Source organism: Lineus longissimus, chromosome 12, assembly GCF_910592395.1.
Source record: "Lineus longissimus chromosome 12, tnLinLong1.2, whole genome shotgun sequence".
Classification (NCBI taxonomy): Eukaryota; Metazoa; Nemertea; class Pilidiophora; order Heteronemertea; family Lineidae; genus Lineus; species Lineus longissimus.
Window position 1 is genome coordinate 3,791,914 of NC_088319.1, and position 21,395 is coordinate 3,813,308.

The 21,395-nt window shown below is 40.3% G+C and overlaps 1 protein-coding gene across 5 annotated transcripts; it reads right to left on the minus strand.

The window, feature by feature from the left end:
• Positions 1–291: 291 nt before the first annotated feature.
• LOC135496487 (adaptin ear-binding coat-associated protein 2-like) lies at positions 292–21,342 on the minus strand. 5 transcript variants are annotated; one of them, XR_010448691.1, is made up of 10 exons: positions 21,245–21,342; positions 20,369–20,469; positions 19,492–19,602; positions 17,858–17,942; positions 15,988–16,096; positions 14,980–15,220; positions 14,609–14,689; positions 12,463–12,592; positions 8,050–10,612; positions 292–7,626 (listed from the first exon to the last, which is right to left on the minus strand). XR_010448691.1 is itself a non-coding variant. In XM_064785847.1 (9 exons), the coding sequence occupies exons 1-9, from the start codon at positions 21,340–21,342 to the stop codon at positions 10,573–10,575; spliced, it is 996 nt and encodes a 331-aa protein (XP_064641917.1). In that variant the 3' UTR covers positions 292–10,572. The 5 variants fall into 5 exon arrangements, 2 of the variants coding, with proteins under 2 accessions (XP_064641917.1, XP_064641918.1); XR_010448689.1 differs by having other exon boundaries at positions 292–7,959; XR_010448690.1 differs by having other exon boundaries at positions 292–7,995.
• Between the last annotated feature and the right edge of the window lie 53 nt (positions 21,343–21,395).

A 21,395-nucleotide genomic window follows, 5' to 3' on the forward strand; every position in this document is an offset into this window, starting at 1 on the left:
GAAGTATGCAATTGAACACCTCAGCCAGGCAGGATTTCCCCTAGTTCCTTTGCCAGAGCAGGTGAAGGAGCAGTCCTCGCCAGATGTCAAAAAGTATCACAAAGCAAGATGGAATTGCTCAAGAAATTCTTCCAGTTTGACAGCTATGATGATCAGCTTATGACTTGTCAAGCCCCTTGAAACGGTCAGGCTTGGAGTTTCAGCCAAGCGGCCAGAGGCCAACTGTTTCCTTTTCACTAATATTCCAGTGACCATATCGAAAAATCAAGAAATTAAACAACAAATCACCAATTGAATCATTATGACTGCTCCTTTAATATCATTTACAATTTATATACATGATACATTTGTGGTGATCCCATGATTGATAAACCCCCATTGAAGGTACAATAAAGCGTAACTAACTAGATCATGTCAATTCATTCTCCTTTAAACGTTAGCGACCTTGGGTGGACACACACATTTTCTCAAGAGTGATTTTACTCTGAAGTTCTGCACTATTCATGAGGAATGTTTGCCAGTGATGCATTTAAATATTGTTGTACGCTTAGTCTTAGAGGAGGAGTATCTTTAAATGTGTATGGCCGACTCTTTCGTTATGATTACGATTATTTAATCTTTCGTTATGATTACGAAGAACGGCAGATACATAAAAGAAAATGTGCAGAAACGGCTCTTAGGATGTGTCCATCCAGGAGAGACACTCTATACATGCTTCCCGAAATTGGTGGCTTGCATTGGAACTAACTTTTTCCCCCTTGTCCGTCATTAAAGGCATTCAAGTGTGTTGGTCAAGCATGACTATCTCCTTTGTCCCTCCACCATAAGGCCTCGTTTCCCCTTATGACATCACTATTTCGGACACTCAGCGCCCCATTTCTGGAAAGGTGTATACAGGACTGTAGTAAGGCGTTCAGGCTGGCACTATTGCAAGACACTTCTCCTCAAAAGACTGTAGGTAAGAGCAACGACGTCTAATTTGTGGTCTCAATGTTGATACGATCGGACTGGCGTCAACTGCCTTCCTCATAAAAATATTCCTCGAACAAACATGAATAGTGGTGATATACTATACTGCGACATGATAAACTGGCCCACCAAGCTCCTGTCTGTAGATTCCCTTCAGAATCCCACACCCACTATCCCCTCAACAGTTACAATAGACTACTTGTAATGACTACACATGTACAATCATGTCACCCTAATCTATCAACAATAAACTACTCCCATGAATGAAAAGATCATTCCATTTAACAATCAAGGAACATTGTCTTCCAGTTCCAGCAAAATACAAGTTCAAAACAAAAGATTTACGAAAAACCATTAAAATCGTTGTTGCAGTGAGTGTCTACTGAGACCCCATATCTCCTCTACTATTCATAATGAGGAACCGGCGTTAAGATAAATGCCAGTGGCGGCGCCACAATCGATCGTACCTTCTGACGCCATGACGTCATTTTCTGGTCTGTTGACGTCGCATGAGGTCAATCACGGGAACCCATTGCGTACATTTTTGCACAGGATTTCAACAACAGAAAACGTGCCCAATAACTGGCATCGCGCATATTTTCCGCAAAATTATCTTAAGAAACTGATAGCTCAATAGATTTAAAACAGGAAGATGCAAACCTCGCCGAAATCGGTCGAAAATAAGCGATCGTTTTCGGGCTCAGAAATAACATGATAATGCTTTGGAAATGGAGAGTTTTGGTATGATCGATTGCAGCGCAATGCGGCGGATAAATCGCGCCGGTTCCTCATTGCAAACTCATCAATATTCTATTAAACCACGTGGACGTATATCAAAATGCAACTGGCTCAATTTAACTGACCCTTTAAAGATTTTGTGTACAAGTATTTATCAAACGAAACTTGGCAGGCAACACCATTCCAGTCCAATGTGTTTTCCATCTGGTGCACTCCTTAACAACGAATCCAATATGAAGTTTGGGGTTGATATGTGTTTTGCTGTTAGGTTTTCTCTCGAGCGGATGGTGCACGCCCAGAAGCCACAAGACTGGGTTTCGAAACCATCACCCTTGCATTGAGCCTCCTTAACCAGCGACACCTCCATGCTCAATCATGTACAGTGGAACCTCCCTTAGTGGACACCTCTGAGGACACTAGTTTTAGTCCCAAATTTGTTGTTTCCACTCAATTTGACCTCTCTAATCAGGACACCTATCTATCAAGGATAGTACCTCTTTATTAAGGACAACCTCTCTATTAAGGACAACCTTTCTATTATTAAAAGGAGACTAGTTTTGGTCCCAAATTGGTTGTTTCCATTCAATTTCACCACTCTAATCAGGACACGTCTCTATCAAGGACAGCACTTGTCAGTCCCGAGGGTGTCCTTAATAGAAAGGTTCTACTGTAATTGGTTGAAGCAATAACATAACATAATTTCAAACGGGCTAATATTTTAGATAAAATTTGACTGAGTTTCAGAAAGAGCTACTCTTTCATCTATACATGTATATACAATACCATTTATACATATACTGATCCTTTCAAACCTGACATCAATCGTTACCTCTGGCACACATGATATGAACCCCTCAATGAAATCCAACTAAATACAAATATGCACAGTCCTCCCATGAAAAAAAATACCTCCAGATACATAGGTATCAGGGTGAAGATAGAATTATGCTCCAACTGGAGAACGGTTGTGATCCATTACCTTTAGCTAGCCAGATGAACCCATCCTGAGGAAATCAGGGTTAATGTCCGTCCCTGCACACAAACATTCAAAAACCACAATATGCCTTGTGTTGAAACTTATGCAGTGTCTAGAGAAGATTATAAGGGCAGACCCTGTGAAGTTTTATTGAAATCCGAGACAATACCACCAATGAATATTCATAGGTTGGAGGGTCCAGGCCTATCAATTAGACGAGTGCATGTTTTTAACTCTCAAGTACATATTTGGAGAGGTATTGAAAGTATATTTGCTGTGGCAAGTCAACAGATATAAAGAAATTATTTGATGAAAAAATTAATTTCGAATTTTGAGATTTTTCTGCCAGTTGGCTGACAAGAGTGGAAATATCAATGTCTGTCCAATTTGTCGATTATCAAAAAATTTCCGTGGTCAACTACCAGTTTACTTTTCACCATTTACTTGCCTGACTGTCCGGAATATCATATAAAAATTTCAGATTCACAACCCCACGCAGTATTTGATGCGTCGCGGTCAAACATTGACAATTGAACTGCTAAAAGGCTTAAAATATCAATGGTGGTCTTGCCTCATCCAGTTCATATTAGCAGCGCAGTGGCCATGGAAAGTGAGGTCTGTGTGATTGAAAAACGGGTTCACTACATGTGTATGCTGCTGTACATACCGTATACAGATAGTGTACAATGCACACAGCAGAATCAGGTCAAATTTGGGTGAGGTGCATCGTAAAGTAAGGCGTCTAATAAACAGAAAAATGACTAGCACTTGCACTGGCTAGACCAACATCCATCTTAAAGAGTGATACATGTACTTCTAGTCTCTTTATATCACACAATACAATTTCTTGTACATACAATGTACAGTTGGCATGTGCTTTTGCAAAAAAATGTATGAAATCAAAGCACCAAGTGTAATACAGATGTCATAGGTTTTTTTTGCGGGAATGGCCAGCCAAACATATATTAAATTGATCCATGAAGAGGCCATCAAGAGTGTGTCAAGTCTCAAGCAGACGCCCGCTTTGAAAATGACTTTGTATTCCATTTTCCAACAGACGTGATGATGATCAAGTTTGAAAGGATCTCGTGTCAAGTACACACACACAACTGCACCTATTAACATCACAATGCTGACTACATCTTCTGGCTATCACAAATAATGATTATTCTCGAATATATTCATACATTTGGAATGATTAAAAACCGACTCTTCTTTACACAAATGACACAATATCCAAAACCACTGATCACTTGTTTAAATCTCAACAGATGACCAACTAAGGGACAAGACAACTCCACCATGAAAATTTTGCCCGACATGAGCCAATTTGCAAGTGAAAGAATCGAGGCATGATTGAAGCATGAACAGATGCCTGCCAAATGCTGGGCATTATACTAACCCTTTAGATCCTAACCACTGTTTTTCGTCTGTATATCCCTAACCGGCCGCAAGCCACCTGCCAGTACATACCTACATGTAATTGCAAGCAATACCAGCGCCATCTTCAATCAAGTATAAAGAAAACAAGGCCGGTTTTCGGCCAGATAGGGATCTATTGATGAAATATTATTGAAATTAAGTAGTTGAAATTATTATATTATTGAAATTAAGCAGGGGGTCTTTTGGAGGTCTTCTCGGGTGAAAATCGCTTAAATGCTACAGGGAAACGCATAAAAATGTTCCAGGATCTAAAGGGTTAATAAGTAAAGAGACAGAGCAGTGATGTCATTGGGACACTAAATCAATATTTAGGTGTTTTTTTCTTTTCTCCTACAAATTTAATTGTCTTGTCAATTCAAATGCCAGAATGCATTTTTACAATTCTGATTACCTTTGCAGTTTCTGTCGGTCAATTGTTTTAACTTATTAGTTCAGAACAAAATAATTGATAATCAATGTCTCAGACCATGGTATCATACCCACAAGTTTCAAGATCATAGGTATAACTGTTTTCCCAAGCATAACAAATCAGGTGAATAGACCTTTGACGTCACTGTTTCTACAGGGTGGCCCAGAAAACTATTCCCTCAAACAATGGATACACAATAGAATTGTGCAAGGGAAAGGTTTTCTGGGTCACCCTGTAGTCAATAGGCCCAGCTCAGAATGCACTCCGTAATGCTAATAATTTTAGACCATTTGTCTATAACTCTGAACTTAAATCCCATTATGATAGTTATGATATACTAGTATTACTATCTATTTTCATCAACCGGATTATGAAGATATGCAGCTTGATCTGTGACCAAAAGTAATGAATACATCCAAAATCGGACATTCTATTTTTTCAGAAGAATTCCAATTATGGCCATCCACATCATGAAGTTACTTCCAAAGAAAAAAAACATCAATAATTTGACGAGATGTAAGCAACAAACATCGATAAAAAAAAAATCACATATTCCCAGAAATACCAAGAAAGTGTTGATTAAAAGGCAAAATTTGTCATTTTTGGCCAATTTCTCTACTGACGTGAATACGTCATGGAAGACGTAAGTTTTGAGGTAACGACGTCACAACTTCATGCTCATGGGGAAAGCCAATAGAGGGGGAATTCCAACGTAATGACCTAACAAAGGACATCAATGAATATAACGTGAAGTTGTGAAGGGACTTTTTCCGGATTGCACTTACTGCAATCCGGTTACGATTATTGCATACCAGATTGCATCCTAGCTTGTGCGGTAATTCTAAACTTTCTTTCACATTTTTTGTTTAAAACCTTAGTTTAAATGAGATTTTGACAGACGGAGACTTCATTTTCGAGCAAAAAGATTCCTTGAGGACACTTTCCATGATTTTGGAGAAGTTTGCACGTACATTTTGTGACAAATTTTGACATTTTTAATCATATGTCTGCCGGGTCAATGGTCATACACTGCCGATTAGGCCTCACAGAACAACCTCTAAAGAGTGAAGGGCCTACCAAACTTCTATTTCAAAGCAACATGGTCAAAACCAACCATCTCGTTTCGTAAAGAGGAATACAATGTACATGTACTTTGCTATCTATCGCATGATTTTAATAAATCCAGATAAAACTTTTTTCTGAATTACTATAGTCGTAGTTCCACCTATCATAAAACCCCGTGTTTTTTCAAGACCCGTCTCTTCGCCGTGCGTCAAAAAACCCGGGGCGCACTTACACCTATCAGTGGTGTAAGATAATGGTTAATAGCCCCGGCGACAGGTGCGCTGTAGGTAGAGAGCTCTCCTGCGTTTCTTTCCCGTTGGAGGGGAATTTCGCATGCGCAATACCGAGGCAACTACACCGCGCTATCTGTCGTTGGATCTTAGAACTTGCAATTGCCGTGTCTATTCAGATTCCACCTATCAAAAAACCCGTGTTGAACACGGGTCTAAATTAGCCCCCGATTAGCCCCATCGAGCTCGATGGGGCTGATAGACACGGGGATTTGACACACAGGTCTATTTAGACACGGCAATTCATAGGTGTAAGCGCAAAAGACACGGGGATTTGATAGGTGGAAGTACGACTTATATATACAATACGGCACATGACGATAGTTTGGAATGCACAACTAGGAAGTCTATCACTGCAGTATAACCAATTAACACAATACTACTCATGAATTATGCAGATTCAGGAGATTGTATGAGGTGAGTCAAAATGCATCAAATGTTGATTTTCTCTGGTTTCCAATTTTCTGATTTGCATCCGTTTGGGCCAGGAAAGTACTGCCATGTAGGCATGTCCTTTTTACCCATATTTGTGACCCGCCATGCAAAAAGGTACCTATTCGAGAAAAAGGCAATTCAAATTTAGCACCCAAAACACTCAAGTTTGTTCAACAAGCGATGCTATATTTAGCATAGTAAACAAAATGGGAATACCCAATTACCCCGTTTTGGCATGATACAGCATCTCGAGTTTTTCCGGATTTAATTCATGCAAACTGCATCAAATTCCCATCAGAGTTTGGCTGAGTAACAAAGTGATACATTAGGGACCTTCATTCACAAACTTGATGAATATTTTGGTAAGATTTATGGAGGATTCTGCCCGGTATGTGATAATAATGGGGCGGGTGATCATCACATTGAATTGAAACCTGGGTGTATGAAAACTACTGATCACCTTCACAATGGCACCAGTCAACTAAAACTGAAAATTGGCTCCCACTTGGACTTTTTGCATGGGGGATCCCATTTACTGTCACATGGTGTGCTAATTTCTGTGTCTGAATGAACTAATTTTACAAATAACTTTCAAAACAGAAATAATCAGAAATTTCTTACAAAATGAGTACAAAAATATTACAATCATTTTCATAATGAAACCTGATCTAAACCGATTTCTTCGTGTTAATCACATAAACAAATACTTTATCGTAATCATTTTATAGCTTTCAAAGGCATCTAAACAGGTTCAATGTGGAAACCATACAGGTAGATTGATTACAAATTGTCTCTCTGCGATTCTAGGAAGGTTTATCCGACAATCTGTACTGCCTGATAGTACAGTAGAACCTCCCTTAGCGGGCACCTCTCTATTAGGGACAACCTCTCTATTAAGGACACTAGTTTTGGTCCCAAATTTGTTGTTTCCATTCAATTTGACCTCTCTGATCAGGACACCTCTCTATCAAGGACAGCACTAGTCAGTCCCAAGGGTGTCCTTAATAGAGAGGTTCTACTGTACTATGGGACCACGTATCATGCCATGTCTGCTCCAAGCCTGGTCAAATAAAATAGGATTCTTGATTCGGTTGCCAAGCCCGCCTAACAAGCAGCATGTCATAGGTTCAATTGCAGGGCTAGAAACCCGGCTCTTTTGTCCGTCGGACAGGACAGTAAGTCGAGGTCCCTCTGGTGTGCGTCAAGGTAACTACAAGTCCATGCATGGGTGGATAACAGCCAATTGGGCACTCGAGATTCTCTTAAAGAGTAAGTACAGTAGAACCTCCCTTAGCGGACACCTCTCTATTAAGGACATCCTCTCTATTAAGGACACTAGGTTTGGTCCCAAATGGGTTGTTTCCATACAATTTTACTGGCGTCTAACAGGTAAACTGTATTTTGAACAATTTCAAATGCCTTCTACTGACTCTTCAATCATTAGGTCAACATCATTCTACATTACTTTGTTAAAAATAACCATACTTGTTAATAGGTAATCAATGATGACAATATGGGTCGCCATCTGTGAGATAATTTGAAATCAATCTAACATATATGTTACTGGAACAAGCCACAACTTCATTGACTAGAATCAGAAATATAAGTACAGCAGAACCTCCCTTAGCGGACACCTCTCTACTAAGGACAACCTCTCTATTAAGGACAACCTCTCTACTAAGGACAACCTCTCTACTAAGGACAACCTCTCTACTAAGGACAACCTCTCTACTAAGGACAACCTCTCTATTAAGGACACTAGTTTTGGTCCCAAATTGGTTGTTTCCATTCAATTTGACCTCTCTCATCGGGACACCTCTCTATTAAGGACAGCACTTGTCAGTCCCGAGGGTGTCCTTAATAGAGAGGTTCTACTGTAGGTGTAGGTGACATGCACTGGATACACCTGGTGTAGGGGTATAAAAGAAAACCCTTCTTTTAAAGCTTTGAGCACAAATCACTTTCTTCTGAACTTAGCACATGGAAATCCCTACTGAACACATACAGTATGACCGGTATTTCTGGAATCTAATCTTGCTAGGAAAACAAATTAAATACCTACATGACCAAGGGAAAGATCTACCTAGACAGGGCCTAAATGACAGATTAAAATTTTAAACAGGCTGTATAAATACAGAGTTGCCAACCTGCTTGAATGAAAACTCAGGAGGTCAAAGACAGCAAATTGGGAAGTCTAAGGAAATTCCATTAAATTTCCTCTGAAAAACCTGGGAGGCACTGTAAGGCAAACGGGGAGAACTTTGGAAGTAAATGCACTGTGGAAAAAATCTGGAATTCACAGATAATAGGGAGGTCATCAGTTTTTCAAGGAGGGGGTTCACATCTCCATAAGTATCCCTTCCCTGTCTATCTTAGTATTTATAGAGCCAGTTTTTAAATACCGTTACAAAACATGATTTTGAATGAAAAGCCAATTTGGATTGAAAATCGGCCAAATCCCTTCCATCAACAGTAACATATTTCTGTTGCTTACATACAAATTGGCAAAACCCTAGCTATGCGCACAACACAATGTTAGCTCTGAAGACCTGGTATTGAAAAGTGCTCTTTTTGACAGGAAAGTTATGAGGCAAATCTCAATTAGGTTCCCGACAACTTTCCATTTGGCGTTATATCCAGAAGGCAATAACTAAGGAGAATCTCCATGACCAAGGAGTCACTATTCAATTCAACACTATTCAACGAAACCTTATGTTTCAGGGGGTCCAGATCAGTTTTGATATCGCAACCACCGTTCCATAACCAATATTTTAGAACACTGCGTCAAACCATGATTTTATTTTCGATATGTGATCCACCACCGCAAAATGGGTCGCATGTCGCACAGAAGATGAGCCTAAAATGACACCAGGACATAATAGAAGAAATTGATACACTCAGATTTCACGATAGGCAGACAATAGTGAAATGAACAACCAGTCCGTCTCAACCTGTCAAGCTCGAAGCGACATGCGACTCGTTTTGCTGCGGTCGGTCACATATGACTCAAAATGAAAGTATGAGTCAACGTGGTCATGATCAGAGACTGAAATCAGTACTGCACCTGAAAATATCCTAGACGGTATTTCGTATCCCCAGGAGGATTTAAATCTGTACGATTTGTAACACTGCAAGAGACATCGTTTACTAACAGACAACAGTGAAAACACAGGGACAGTGGGAAGTTGGATGTTTAAAGGATATATTTTCATTCCATAAATCGATGTGAGAATTTGAATCACCAAACTGTTAAGTTGCTGTCAAGTTGCTGGTCCTGGTCTTTGAAGCCATACATGGCACTGCCCCCAGGTACCTTGGCAGCCTCGTCACTCTCTACGTACCGTTTCGCCCTCTCAGATCAGGGGCACAGGACCTACTGATTCAGCCCGATTATAGACTCAAGACTTTCGGTGGCAGATCATTCCAAATTCTTGCTCCTGGAATGTGGAACGCACTTGACGCCGCACTGCGGCAGGAGACTTCATTGGTCGCATTTAAAAAGGACCTAAAGACACATCTTTTCCGTCGTCATTTTGGGGAGTGAGCAGCTATGTGGGGAGCGCCGTAGAACATTGCTACAGTGGAATAGGGCGCTATAAAAATGTTATTTTCATTCATTCATTCAAGAATCTGTCTCAAAGGAGGAGAAGGAATCCGTGAGGGACCGAAAGGTAAAAAACTTCAGCATTTTTATCACTTCACAAATTTGCCCCCCTGTACATCAATGCACTACACAATGTGCAGGGGGCAAACTTACCTTTCAGTCTCTTTGGATTTCTTGCTCCCTCTTCTAACAGAACCCTTTTTACAATGTTATGACCCCTTTATACTGACGATTGATTCAGTGGCCTGTGATCTATGCAAGTTGGCCGAACTGTGATGATACGATTATGTTCAGCACACATTCAACATGACAACTGAGATTTGAGATCACATTTTTCTAAGATTGAGGAAGTTATTACTGATTTTCTGAACATTACTTCGACACCTATATGCACAGCACTGTCCTCCTATATTATTGCCTCCTGGTGGCTGCAGAAGAATCTCTTCTGTGGATCATTACAAACCAAGTTGATGCACTCAAATTCTGGCTGCAACTTAATGAAAAGTAGTACGTCATTTGGAAAACTTCCAAATGGAATACCTCCTACACAGCTAATGAGAGTTCCCAGTCTACACTGTTGACAAATATTTCCTAGAAGATGCAAGGCTGGTCGATATTAAAACGTGCAGGTGTTGTTTTTCTCTCAGTCAAAATTGGCCCAACCGTCGCTGTTTTCACTGGTACTGAAAGTAAAACAAGGCATTCTGTAACAATTGGGAACACATGGGAATAATGATGGACGGATTGACGGGCTTGGCATCTTATTGATCAGTGGATCCAGTAGTAAAAATTACAAAATTTGTGATTACCTCTTATGCAGTTCATTGACTGGAGTCAGTAATGTTATGCAACGTTATACAATGTTACCCAGATTCCCAACTCACATGAACAACTACCTGGGGAACTCAAAACTGCTATTAAAGTTTCATCAATGGCAGCTTATTCCCGCCTTAGGTTTTAACCGGGCCTTTCAAAACTCCCCATTTCATAAGTGTTTCGCTACAGGTTCCTTTAATCACCGAGTGGAATAAACTCGAACAGCATGCATTCTACCATTTTTTCGACCGCAACCATGAAACTGCCAAAATAATATCATTTAATCTTTGTTTTGAAAAATATCCAATACTTAGGTATCTCTGATCCATAAGAACACAAAAGAAAGCAGATATTTGATGTTCCCACTTGATATATCAACAAAGACACATACATACATACATACAACAACTTGCATTGCATCCATGCTACAGCCCATTCGTAATTGTTATGGCCGCATTGTTTGGGAGGGCAAACTACTGGTCGGATTAGTTTGAAGTTGGTTTTTATAGATCATTGTCTCAAGGCCTAACAGGATTCTAGGACTTCAGCATTCTTAGTGCAGAAGTGAAAACATTTCTTCAGCGAAGTCCAATGGTCATTTTCAGGGTCCCCTCGATAGGTCATGCTGTGTTTCTGGATATTTCTCATTTATTCTCGGCACATGTGTAGATAGACACAAAGAAAAAATAACCTGAACATTTCATTCAGATTGGTTAAGAAATAAACCGTACAGAGCCGAAAATGTCTGAATTCAATGCACTACACAATGTACACAAATGCATACAAAAAATTATTTCGTTACCATGGTTACTAAAATGAAAGGATCATGTTGGGCCTTGAGGCAAGGATCAATAAAAACTAAACTTTAAAGAAATCTGACCAGTAGTTCGCCCTCCAGAGCCCCAAATGATGCGGACATAACATTTACGAATGGACTACAATAATAGAGATACTATCTCACATTCCTGTAGTGTTAGAAACCCCTAAGTCTCAGAGTCAAGAAGCACAAAGAGCATGCAACACAGGGATCTACCTAAGAGCAGAATTTATACCACACTCATTATGGAAATGACCAGTGTCCATAGCTCAGATTGAATTTTGGTGTACAAAGTCAACCTTAGGTACAGGCCAAGATACACATACAACTACGGTTGTATTATAATAGTTGTCATACAGTAGAACCTCTCTATTAAGGACACCCTCGTGACTGATAAGGGCTGTCCTCTTTAGAGAGGTGTCCCGATTAGAGAGGTCAAATTGAATGGAAACAACCAATTTGTGACTAAAACTAGTGTCCTTACTAGAAAGGTTGTCCATAATAATAATTGTTACAAAGGAACCTCTCTATTAAGGACACCCTCATGACTGTTGAGTGCTGTCCTCTTTAGAGAGGTGTCCTGATTAGAGATGCCAAATTGAATGGAAACAACCAATTTGGGACCAAAACTAGTGTCCTTACTAGAGAGGTTGTCCTTCATATAGGTGTCCCCTAAGTACAGGATGCCACCCAGAATTAGTGTTTTTCTCTGTTTCTCTCACGAAAAACACACATGCTCGCTCATCACAACATCATCAAAGGTGAAAACCAACAGGTACAAACCAAAAGTGGAAACACCTACTAACACTAACAGGGAAGTAGGGGAAATATGTTATTGAAAATAGTCATACCGTTACTGTGAAATAGAGGCAATAATCCGATCGGTTTGTTTTTTCTTACTTTGTATTTGACACGGGTTGTAAAGGCTGACTACCAGTTGCATTGAGGTCCAGTCCCATAAGAAGGTCTATGTTGCTATTGGCTTGAGACTGAGATGTCTGTGCAGGGGGCGGGGCAGCCACTGGTCCTCCTGAAGAAATTAACAAACGCTGTTATCAATATCATCATGACAACAAATGTCGCTAATAAATGTTAAAGCAGATGTTAAAGGGAACTGAAACCGCCAAGCCAGTTCGTATGACCTCGTTTTCATTTCCCGCGTATCGGGTGATCAGAACGAGGCATGAATGAAACATGGCGCCTAGCTGTCAATCATTTAGTGACGTCACTACTATGGAATTTACTACGAAAACTCATGAATGAAAGATCGCATGACTCACGTGATTCTCACATGATTCTCAATGATAACAAATTGAACTGCGCATGCTCGGGCACTGGGGGCGGAGCTACAAATCTGAACTCGAATAGGAAGTTGGAAGTTTGACTTTTTCGGGCGGTGAAAGTCGAAAAGTTGAATAAATCGCTCGGCGGTTCCAGTTCCCTTTAAGGGTTGACTACAGGTACCACCATTTTGGCTAGAACTTGAAATCATGAAGCAATTAGAACTTCTTCAAAATGAAGTGAATGCTGATTCAAAACCTAGGAGGCTGTTCTCTGGAAAACAAAGAACTGACTCCCACCTTTAAAATAAGCATTCACTTCGTTTTGAAAGAGTTCCAATTGCTTTCGGATTTGGAGGTATATTCTAAAATACCTTGGTACCGTAAAGTCAACTTTTAAATGGAAAATGCATAAGCCTCGTTCTGAGAGTGGAGTGTTTTGGACACGCAACCAAGATGCTCTACCAAAGTTCCCTCGGGTTGCACTAAAATGTGGAAACCATGCACACAGCTCACTTCAGAATTGAGGCTCTCAAAACACTGCTTCAAACACAAATCAGCCAAGGAAGCATCAACCACCCTAATTTTTTTAATGAGCACTACACATATTTGCTGAGAAAAACGCTCCAAATAGCCCATTTGCGTGGATTTTAGCATCACTTGAGCAAGCCGATGCGGACTTCCTATGCGCGCTGCCGTAACATAATGTAAACAACGGCGCTACCGGCGCTCCGGGCAGGCGATGGATGGAATTTGCCAAATTCGCACATATTCAAGTTATTTTCATGGCCTATCTTTTTAAGTTTGAGGTATTTTAGAATAGAAATTGAACCCGAGGCGGAGGACCTTGGTTGAGTTACCAAGACACTCGAGGGTGGAGCTAAAATTTCGTCCAAACCCGAGCCGATAGCTCCACCCGAGAGTGTCTTGGTAACTCAACCAAGGTCCTCCGCCTCGGGTTCAATTCCTTAAGCCATAATGACGGTAGGCCTACCTATGGTCAATCCTTAACCATTCAACATGTCTAAGCTTAGGAGTCCATCGTTCTAGCGCAGTATAACCTTTCTACTATGGACACCCTGGCTTGGGCCTGACAAATACTGTCCTTAATAGGGATGCGTACACTCGAACGTCAGTGCTAATCCACCATTGATGATGTCATTGGAGCCAAAAACTACTTCTTTTAAACTCCACTCTTACAACTTTTTCAAAACAGCCTTTCAAGATTAAAATCAGCTACAAACATTCTTTATCAGGTCACTGAGCTATATCAATACAATATATTGGAGAGGGCAACATACAAATGTTGAAATGTACTATTATTTTGAGAAGAAATACTTTTAGCCAATTCACTCTGCCACCTGCTCAACCTCGTCAAAATCGTCTCTGGTAGCGATGCGGACAGATTTTTCAATATGGCGCCAACAAATGGTTTAACCCTTTGGTTGCGGTCGACGTGCATACCCCGTCATGTCCTTCTATAATATTTATTCAACAGCACTAGGCCGCAACCTCTCTAAATACGCCAAACGCACTCGGGAATAATTTGTTTCATCCTAATAGCATAGATGGCGACACTTTCGAATTGTTTCGACCGTTCAGTTCGAAGTTAGCTCCACAATTATTTATTGGCATCGACTGTTAGCACGCGTGGCACTGGCTGAAAAATGACTGCTGCAGCGATAGGGTCAAAGGGACTACGTCCTCAAATCTTGTCTTGAGTAGGCCAGCTTATGACTACATCTTGGGAGAATTATTGTACATACCAAAGAACAGATCTGTTTGATCCACGGGTCGAGACTGTACCGTCGTACCACTTGATGGGGGCGGGGCAGACACTGGTCCACCTTTAACATGAACAATTAGAAATCTTTGTAGTACACAATACTGCTTAGAAAGTTCACATGTTTAATTAAGCAATTTTGTGAACCTTTTTGCGGATCCAAACACGGTACTGGAAAATTCATCCATTTGCAGAAAATGAATTACACGAAATCATCAAGGAATGTCTCTGCAAACATTTAGCTTTGCAAAAATTACATGGTTTATGACCATTATACTTGTCATAAAACTATCAGGTAGCTAATAAATAAATTGCGGAAATGTTTTTTCTGAGTTTTTTTTGTATTATACATACCAAAAAAAAGATCGGAACTATTCATTGCAGGTTTAACAGGAGCGGGCTGGGCAGCTGGAGCAGGTTGGACAGCTGGACTGGGATGGGGTCGATTAGGTGATGGTGCCCTCTGTCGACTGGGCGGTGCTGCTATTCTAACACCACCTGGAGGAGGTGGTAGGATACCCATTCCTCCACCACTAGGAAAATTCGATTTGGGTCGTGGTTTGGGACTTTTTTCTTCTCCGAAGGTTTTCTTTGTCTGCAAAACAATATTATCCTTAAAAAAAATTTCAGGATATAAGCTTACATGTATATTATTCACTGAAATGACCACAATAAGGACTCAATTTGCCCTAATGCAGAGTGCCATTCAAGCCCTTTTTAATAAATGGTCACATCAATAGGTTTGTTGACAATGTTATCCTTTGACTTTTCTGTCACACACTGTGTAGCAGCCCATTCAATTTGTCCTAACAATACTCTATATAAATACACCAACAGAGGAGTTTGAATACACACATGGATGAATTGCAATGTTCTCACTCGGGCCTACAGCAGTTGCTTCAAATCTGCCAACACTTGAATTCCATATTGTTCCATACTGTTTTTATCACAAAATGTAACTACTGTAGAACCTCTCTATTAAGGACACCCATTGGACTGACAAGTGCTGTCCTTTATAGAGAGGTGTCCTGATTAAAGAGGTCAAAATTAATGGAAACAACCAATTTAGGACCAAAACTAGTGTCCTTATTAGAGAGGTTGTCCTTAAAAGAGAGGTTGTCCTTAATAGAGAGGTTATCCTTAATAAAGAGGTTGTCCTTAATAGAGAGGTGTCCGCTAAGGAAGGTTCCACTGCACTTGAGAGTCATGTAATTGTGATTTTGATGCAAAGTTTTACATGAAGCATTTTCTGTGGGTTGGCGAAATGACCTTGGGAAACATGTTGACATTTCCTGGAAATCCAACCTGGAGGAGTGCGTGGCCCAAGGAAATGTGGTGTTGATTCTCAAGGGTGACCCTTACCGACAAATTTAATTTAATGGTTTGTCCCTCCTTAAAGCCTAGATCTAACTTGGGTCCGCTGTCAAAGTTCTTCAGGGATTCTGCAGCTTCTTTGTCTTGTTTTAGCCACCTGTAGCAAAGAATGTAGGAAAATCGTTCATTTACAGTGTATATCAAACTGAAAGTGCTTGACGCTTTTCAAATTTGGTTCCACTCCTTGATAGAAAAACAGTTATTATTTATAGCACGCATGCGGCCTGGCGCATTAAACGTATTCCCACCACATGAGTGCACCCAAGGTCAACCTTAACGTCAACCTTCTATCATGACCCAACATTATTTTTATAGTCGTCGCAGATAAGAAGCGGGGTTAATACTAATCATCCTGACTGTGATGTCACAGGGAAGAATCTAGCTTCTGTGCGTGCGTCGTCAATGCATGATAATTATGATTATACTTTATATAGCGCTTAATACAACTGGTTTCAGTAGCTCAAAGCACTTCACATTAATATGTAAAGAGCAATCTCTAGTGAACTCACACAACTGTCCTTCTGACATATTGAGCCAGTACATTGGGGGATGAGTCCCCCAAACCCCCTCCCCCGTTCTCTGAAAGTGACAGGTTTTAGTCAGTACATTTGGGGGAAGGCCTCCCCAACCCCCCCCCCCCCCCATTTGACTCTAAAAATAGAATTCCTTGGAGACGCTGAACAATAAGGCCCCATAAAGAAATAGTCCCCGCCCCGGTAGCTGTCTCATATCTGCTGAAAGAAGCAGCTCTTTGTGGTGAAATAATAATTGAATGCATGTCATGACACCCAGGAGCTTTTTCTCATTTCTGAAACAGTTGCATGGTTGGAATGAATTTCCAAATCAGTCCGTCAAATCTCTATCCAAATGGAACTTTAAGACCACTCTATATTTGTGCAGTAGTGTTAAAACTGACTTTTTGAAGTAAAGTACGTAAATCGAGAAGAAGAGGACGTTTACTTCGTCTGCAATGAAATGTCACAACTGTCTCCGCCGACGTTGTTGTCCTGTATGTTCTAGCAGACGATTTTTAGATACACTTCAAGACAGTGGCGCCGGTGCGAATAAATCTACTTGCGTGATTGGTCAATGGCTCATGACGTCATGAAATAATTGCGTCAACAATGGGAATCATGGTAACTGTGGTTGCGGTGCGTCGTGAAAGCAGGATCGGCAAGCGCGGCCCGTATGGAATGCAACAAACTGTACCGGAACCAGAATTGTCATGGGTCTGCACAAATTTTTTCAGATTCGATGGACATGATGGATATATGAATTTTGTTTACACTTTATACATACACGTAACCATTACACTCACTACGTTGTGTGAGTTATTACCCCTAGCTATTGGCCTGTACATTCGTGGTTCAAGCTCTACTCTAGGAGTATTATACAGCATATACATGCATAGACCCGCACAAAGATCATCGCTGATGGAGGGTTCAAATGGCCCTTTTTAGAAAATTGGAATAACTCAATCAGATTCACAGAATTTTCAATTTTTTGGTACCGTTAATTCAATGATGGGAACTACTATAACTAGTGTACAGCGACTGGGTAACTGAAAGCTTGGTCATAAACACCCTTAAAGGGGGACCATAGGCAGGAGCAGAGGGGCTAACTTGACCATCTTCAGGTGACTAATATACATAGTAAGGGCCCTGGGTCATGTCAGATTCAGCACTAAATACATTCCTCGTACAAGCGTGAATCATTTCGACGAACTGTGAGATGTGAGAGACCCCTATTGGTGACGTTGTGTAACTTTATCTTGCCTGCCTACATGTACTGCCTATATTGTCCCTTTAATACAGCTATTGGTCCTTCAAGGAGGCTGAATTGTCTTATAAAAACTTACTTAAAATGATCTGTTAATGAGACTCTGAAGTCAAATGCATCTCCACGATCAGAGAATCCTATACCAATTGAAGCTTTGCGTGTACCTGCAAATAATATTTTAAAACACTATTTAAAAATATGAGATCAAAATAGTACTTTAGTTTCTGTATGGACTCACGAACATTTTTCAATGACTCATAAATAAGTTCCCTTTCCAAAGTTCTGGCATCATGTCATAATAATATCATGACAACATCCCTAAACTGTCTTATTCTGGAGTTATTCTTCGGAGATTGTTGCCTGCCACCACAGGTAGGCACAATTTGAGTTACTACCCCAACGACCCTGTCTCTTGGCAAGGAGACCATCACAAGCTACTGGTAAATAGCCTATAAACTAAATAGCATTAGTTGAAATAAAGAACATTTTTTATGCCCATCGGATAAATCTGTTACCCGCATTGTTTGGAACTCTGAAGCACAAACTACTGGTTAGATTTCTTTCAAGTTTGGTTTTTTAGTGATCCTTACTTTGCGATCAAACAGGATTTTTTTTATTCAACATTGTCAGCGCAGGAATTTTAAAGGGTAACTCGTGTCAAATTTCACCATATGATGTTTTAGCTGTTTTTGACAAATGTTTACGTCACTTTCTCATAAATCGGTAAGGTTTTCGAATCGAAATGCACATTTTCTAGAAATTGATGGTTTAATCCCGCCCGGACGGCTCGCTTCGATGCCATGGAAATTGCGCTACGCCGACGACGTTTTCGTTGATGACGTCACAAAATGAACATTTTCGCGGTGGCAGTGGTTTACATTCAGCGATTTTATAATAAATCTAATCAAAAATGGAAAATTTGAGCTTTACATTTGTGATCAACAATTAAAAACGGACGTATTTCCGCCAAGTTGTAAATCACATCATATATAGTATCACTTTAAGAATTCTTCAGCGAAGTCCAATTGTCATGGGGCCTGGCTGGGAGCCCGGCAAGTACCATATTTGTTTCTTGGTACACGGCACATGAGTAAAATAATGAATAACCTAATGATTTCAATCAGATTGATCAGAAATAAATCGTACAGCGCAGAAAATGACACAATTCACAGCACGAAATATGACAATGTACACAAGTCCATTATTTCATTATACCACAGTTACTAAATGAGAAAATCCTAATTGGTCACAAAGCAAGAATCAATAACCAAACTACAAAGAAATCCGACAGCTAATCAGTGCTCCAGACCCCGAAAGATGCGGACGAACCATTTACAAATGAACTTTAGACTTACAGGCCTTTCAATTACGTGGAGACCTCTACACCTTGTCTTTTTTTAGCCTATTTTGGACATGTTTTTTGCTTTTTAGCTTAATTTGGGGACATTTCACCTCGCCAATTTGCCTGAACAGCGACGTCAAAGTTACTGACTGATATCACCACATACACCTGAAAAATCATAATTTTAGGATAAAACTATAAAATTAGGCCATCTGGATGAGATTTGGTTATGTTAGGGGTCAAAAAACACTTCAGGGGGGTCATATTATTTTTTTTTTTAAATTTAAAAAATAGACCTAATTTGGGGGCATCCTGTATGGCCTACACCGTTATACGGTGTAGGAATCATGTAATTGAGAGGCCTGACTTACTAGATGGGTGTTCACTGATCCTAATCACGTAATAACGACTGGAATCCTTCACCGACTGGACATCAACCCCTGCTGGATATTGCTCTACTATACTCATCGCAAATAATTCACCTGAAATTCACAATTTAGATCATTAGAAAACAAACAGACATTACAATACAAACGCGACCAAGTTGCTCTAAACAAGATAAGTTACTGGCCTGAGGTTAACTTTAACAAGATTTTTTTATGTGACCCGTTCCAGCAAAACCAGTCGCATGTCGCTCTGAGCTTGGCAGGTTGAGACGGACTGTTTGTTCATTTCACTGTTGTCTGCCTTTTGTGAAGTCTGACAACATCAATTTCTTCCATTATCTCCATTTCACTGTTGTCTGCCTTTTGTGAAGTCTGACAACATCAATTTCTTCTATTATCTCCTGGTGTCACCTGGGCTCATCTTATGTGCGACATGCGACTGGTTTTGCTAGAACAGGTCACATTTCAAAATTCCTAGTTAGAGACTTCGAATATTTTGTTTAAACAACCCATCTCTTGTTGGTATAAGATGAGAGATCCTCACATGTAGATCTGGAATTGCACCAATAAAGATCATAATGGATAACCACTGATGACCACATTTATTACAGCTTGTTAACCCATTTAGAATAGATCCAGGAAATTTTTATGTGTTTACCTGTATTTCCCCGGAGCACTTTTCAGTTCACCCCAAAAAATCTCAAAAAGCATCCCTGCAGAAGACCCCTTAATAGAGAGGTGTCCTGATTAGAGAGGTCAAATTGAATGGAAACAACCAATTTGGGACATAAGCAAGTGACCGTAATAGAGAGGTTGTCCGTAATAGAGAGGTGTCTGCTAAGGGAGGTTCCACTGTACTTACCACTGAGTCTGTCCAATAGTTTTATCATCAACTGTGGTCCTTTTGCCACAACATTCAACTTTCCAGTCCAGTCCGGATCGTCTAATTTCCACTCATTTGCCCTGAAATAAGACAACTGGTGATGTGAATCAGGATCAAGGTTAAAGGCCTGCGCTGTTCGTTAACAAATTTGAATTTGTAATTGAATTTAAAAATGTCCAATTGCAGAAATATACTAAATATCAGTTTCAACATTGTGATCAATCAGAAGCCTTCTATTTCTAACAATAACATAAACAAACGGGATGGGGCTTTGATGACAGTATTTTTGTTATCCTGAGAACTGGCTTTTTTTACTCCTTAGTCATATAAAAACCGGGACAGGAGAAAAAGCAATAAAATCCACTGTGAAGAGCGGTTGTTCCAACTAGGCCTACTTCAGACCTGTACATGTATTGTATAATTCAACAAGCAGTGGGGGGACGCATAGGTCTGATTTATAATTGGTATAATGCCCCCAAAAGTAAAAATCGCCAAGCTAACGCCCTAACGGCCGTGAGTCATGCCACGATGACGATGACATTGACATGTCACGAGACAAGTGACATAGCCGGGAGCAGGTGGGATTTGTCCGTCAATGACATCAATATATCCAAGCAAGAACCCTGGTGGGAAGCATCTATAGGTCATGCGGTCGGAAGGTTGATCGCGGATCTGTTGATCAAGGGGCGAAATGGGGTCCTGTCGAAATTAGGAACATACAAATTCCTGTGCCAGTAGTACATTTTCTGCTGAATGGTTTCATCACAAGCGGCAATCAACCATGGTTTTTTAGCAAAGTATAGGACGAATCATATGCGAATTGATTTCAAACTTAGGATTGGTACTTCTTCTTACTTATAACCTCCAGTATTGCTCTGCAGAGGTGGTATTTTATATACAAATACTTCATTCTTTTGGCAAATGACAGTCTCGTAGGCGGCGGATTCCTCCATTTTTAATTCAACGGAATTTCCCGAGCAATACCGAGTTTTCCCGAACAATATTT

Coding starts and splice junctions, on each gene's coding strand:
- LOC135496487 (XM_064785847.1), bottom strand. CDS start 21,342: ATGGAGGAATCCGCCGCCTACGAGACTGTCATTTGCCAAAAGAATGAA. Junction 15,221..15,987: donor CCATTAAATTAAATTTGTCG/GTAAGGGTCACC, acceptor ATTGTTTTGCAG/ACAAAGAAAACCTTCGGAGA. Junction 14,690..14,979: donor TAGTTCCGATCTTTTTTTTG/GTATGTATAATA, acceptor TTCATGTTAAAG/GTGGACCAGTGTCTGCCCCG.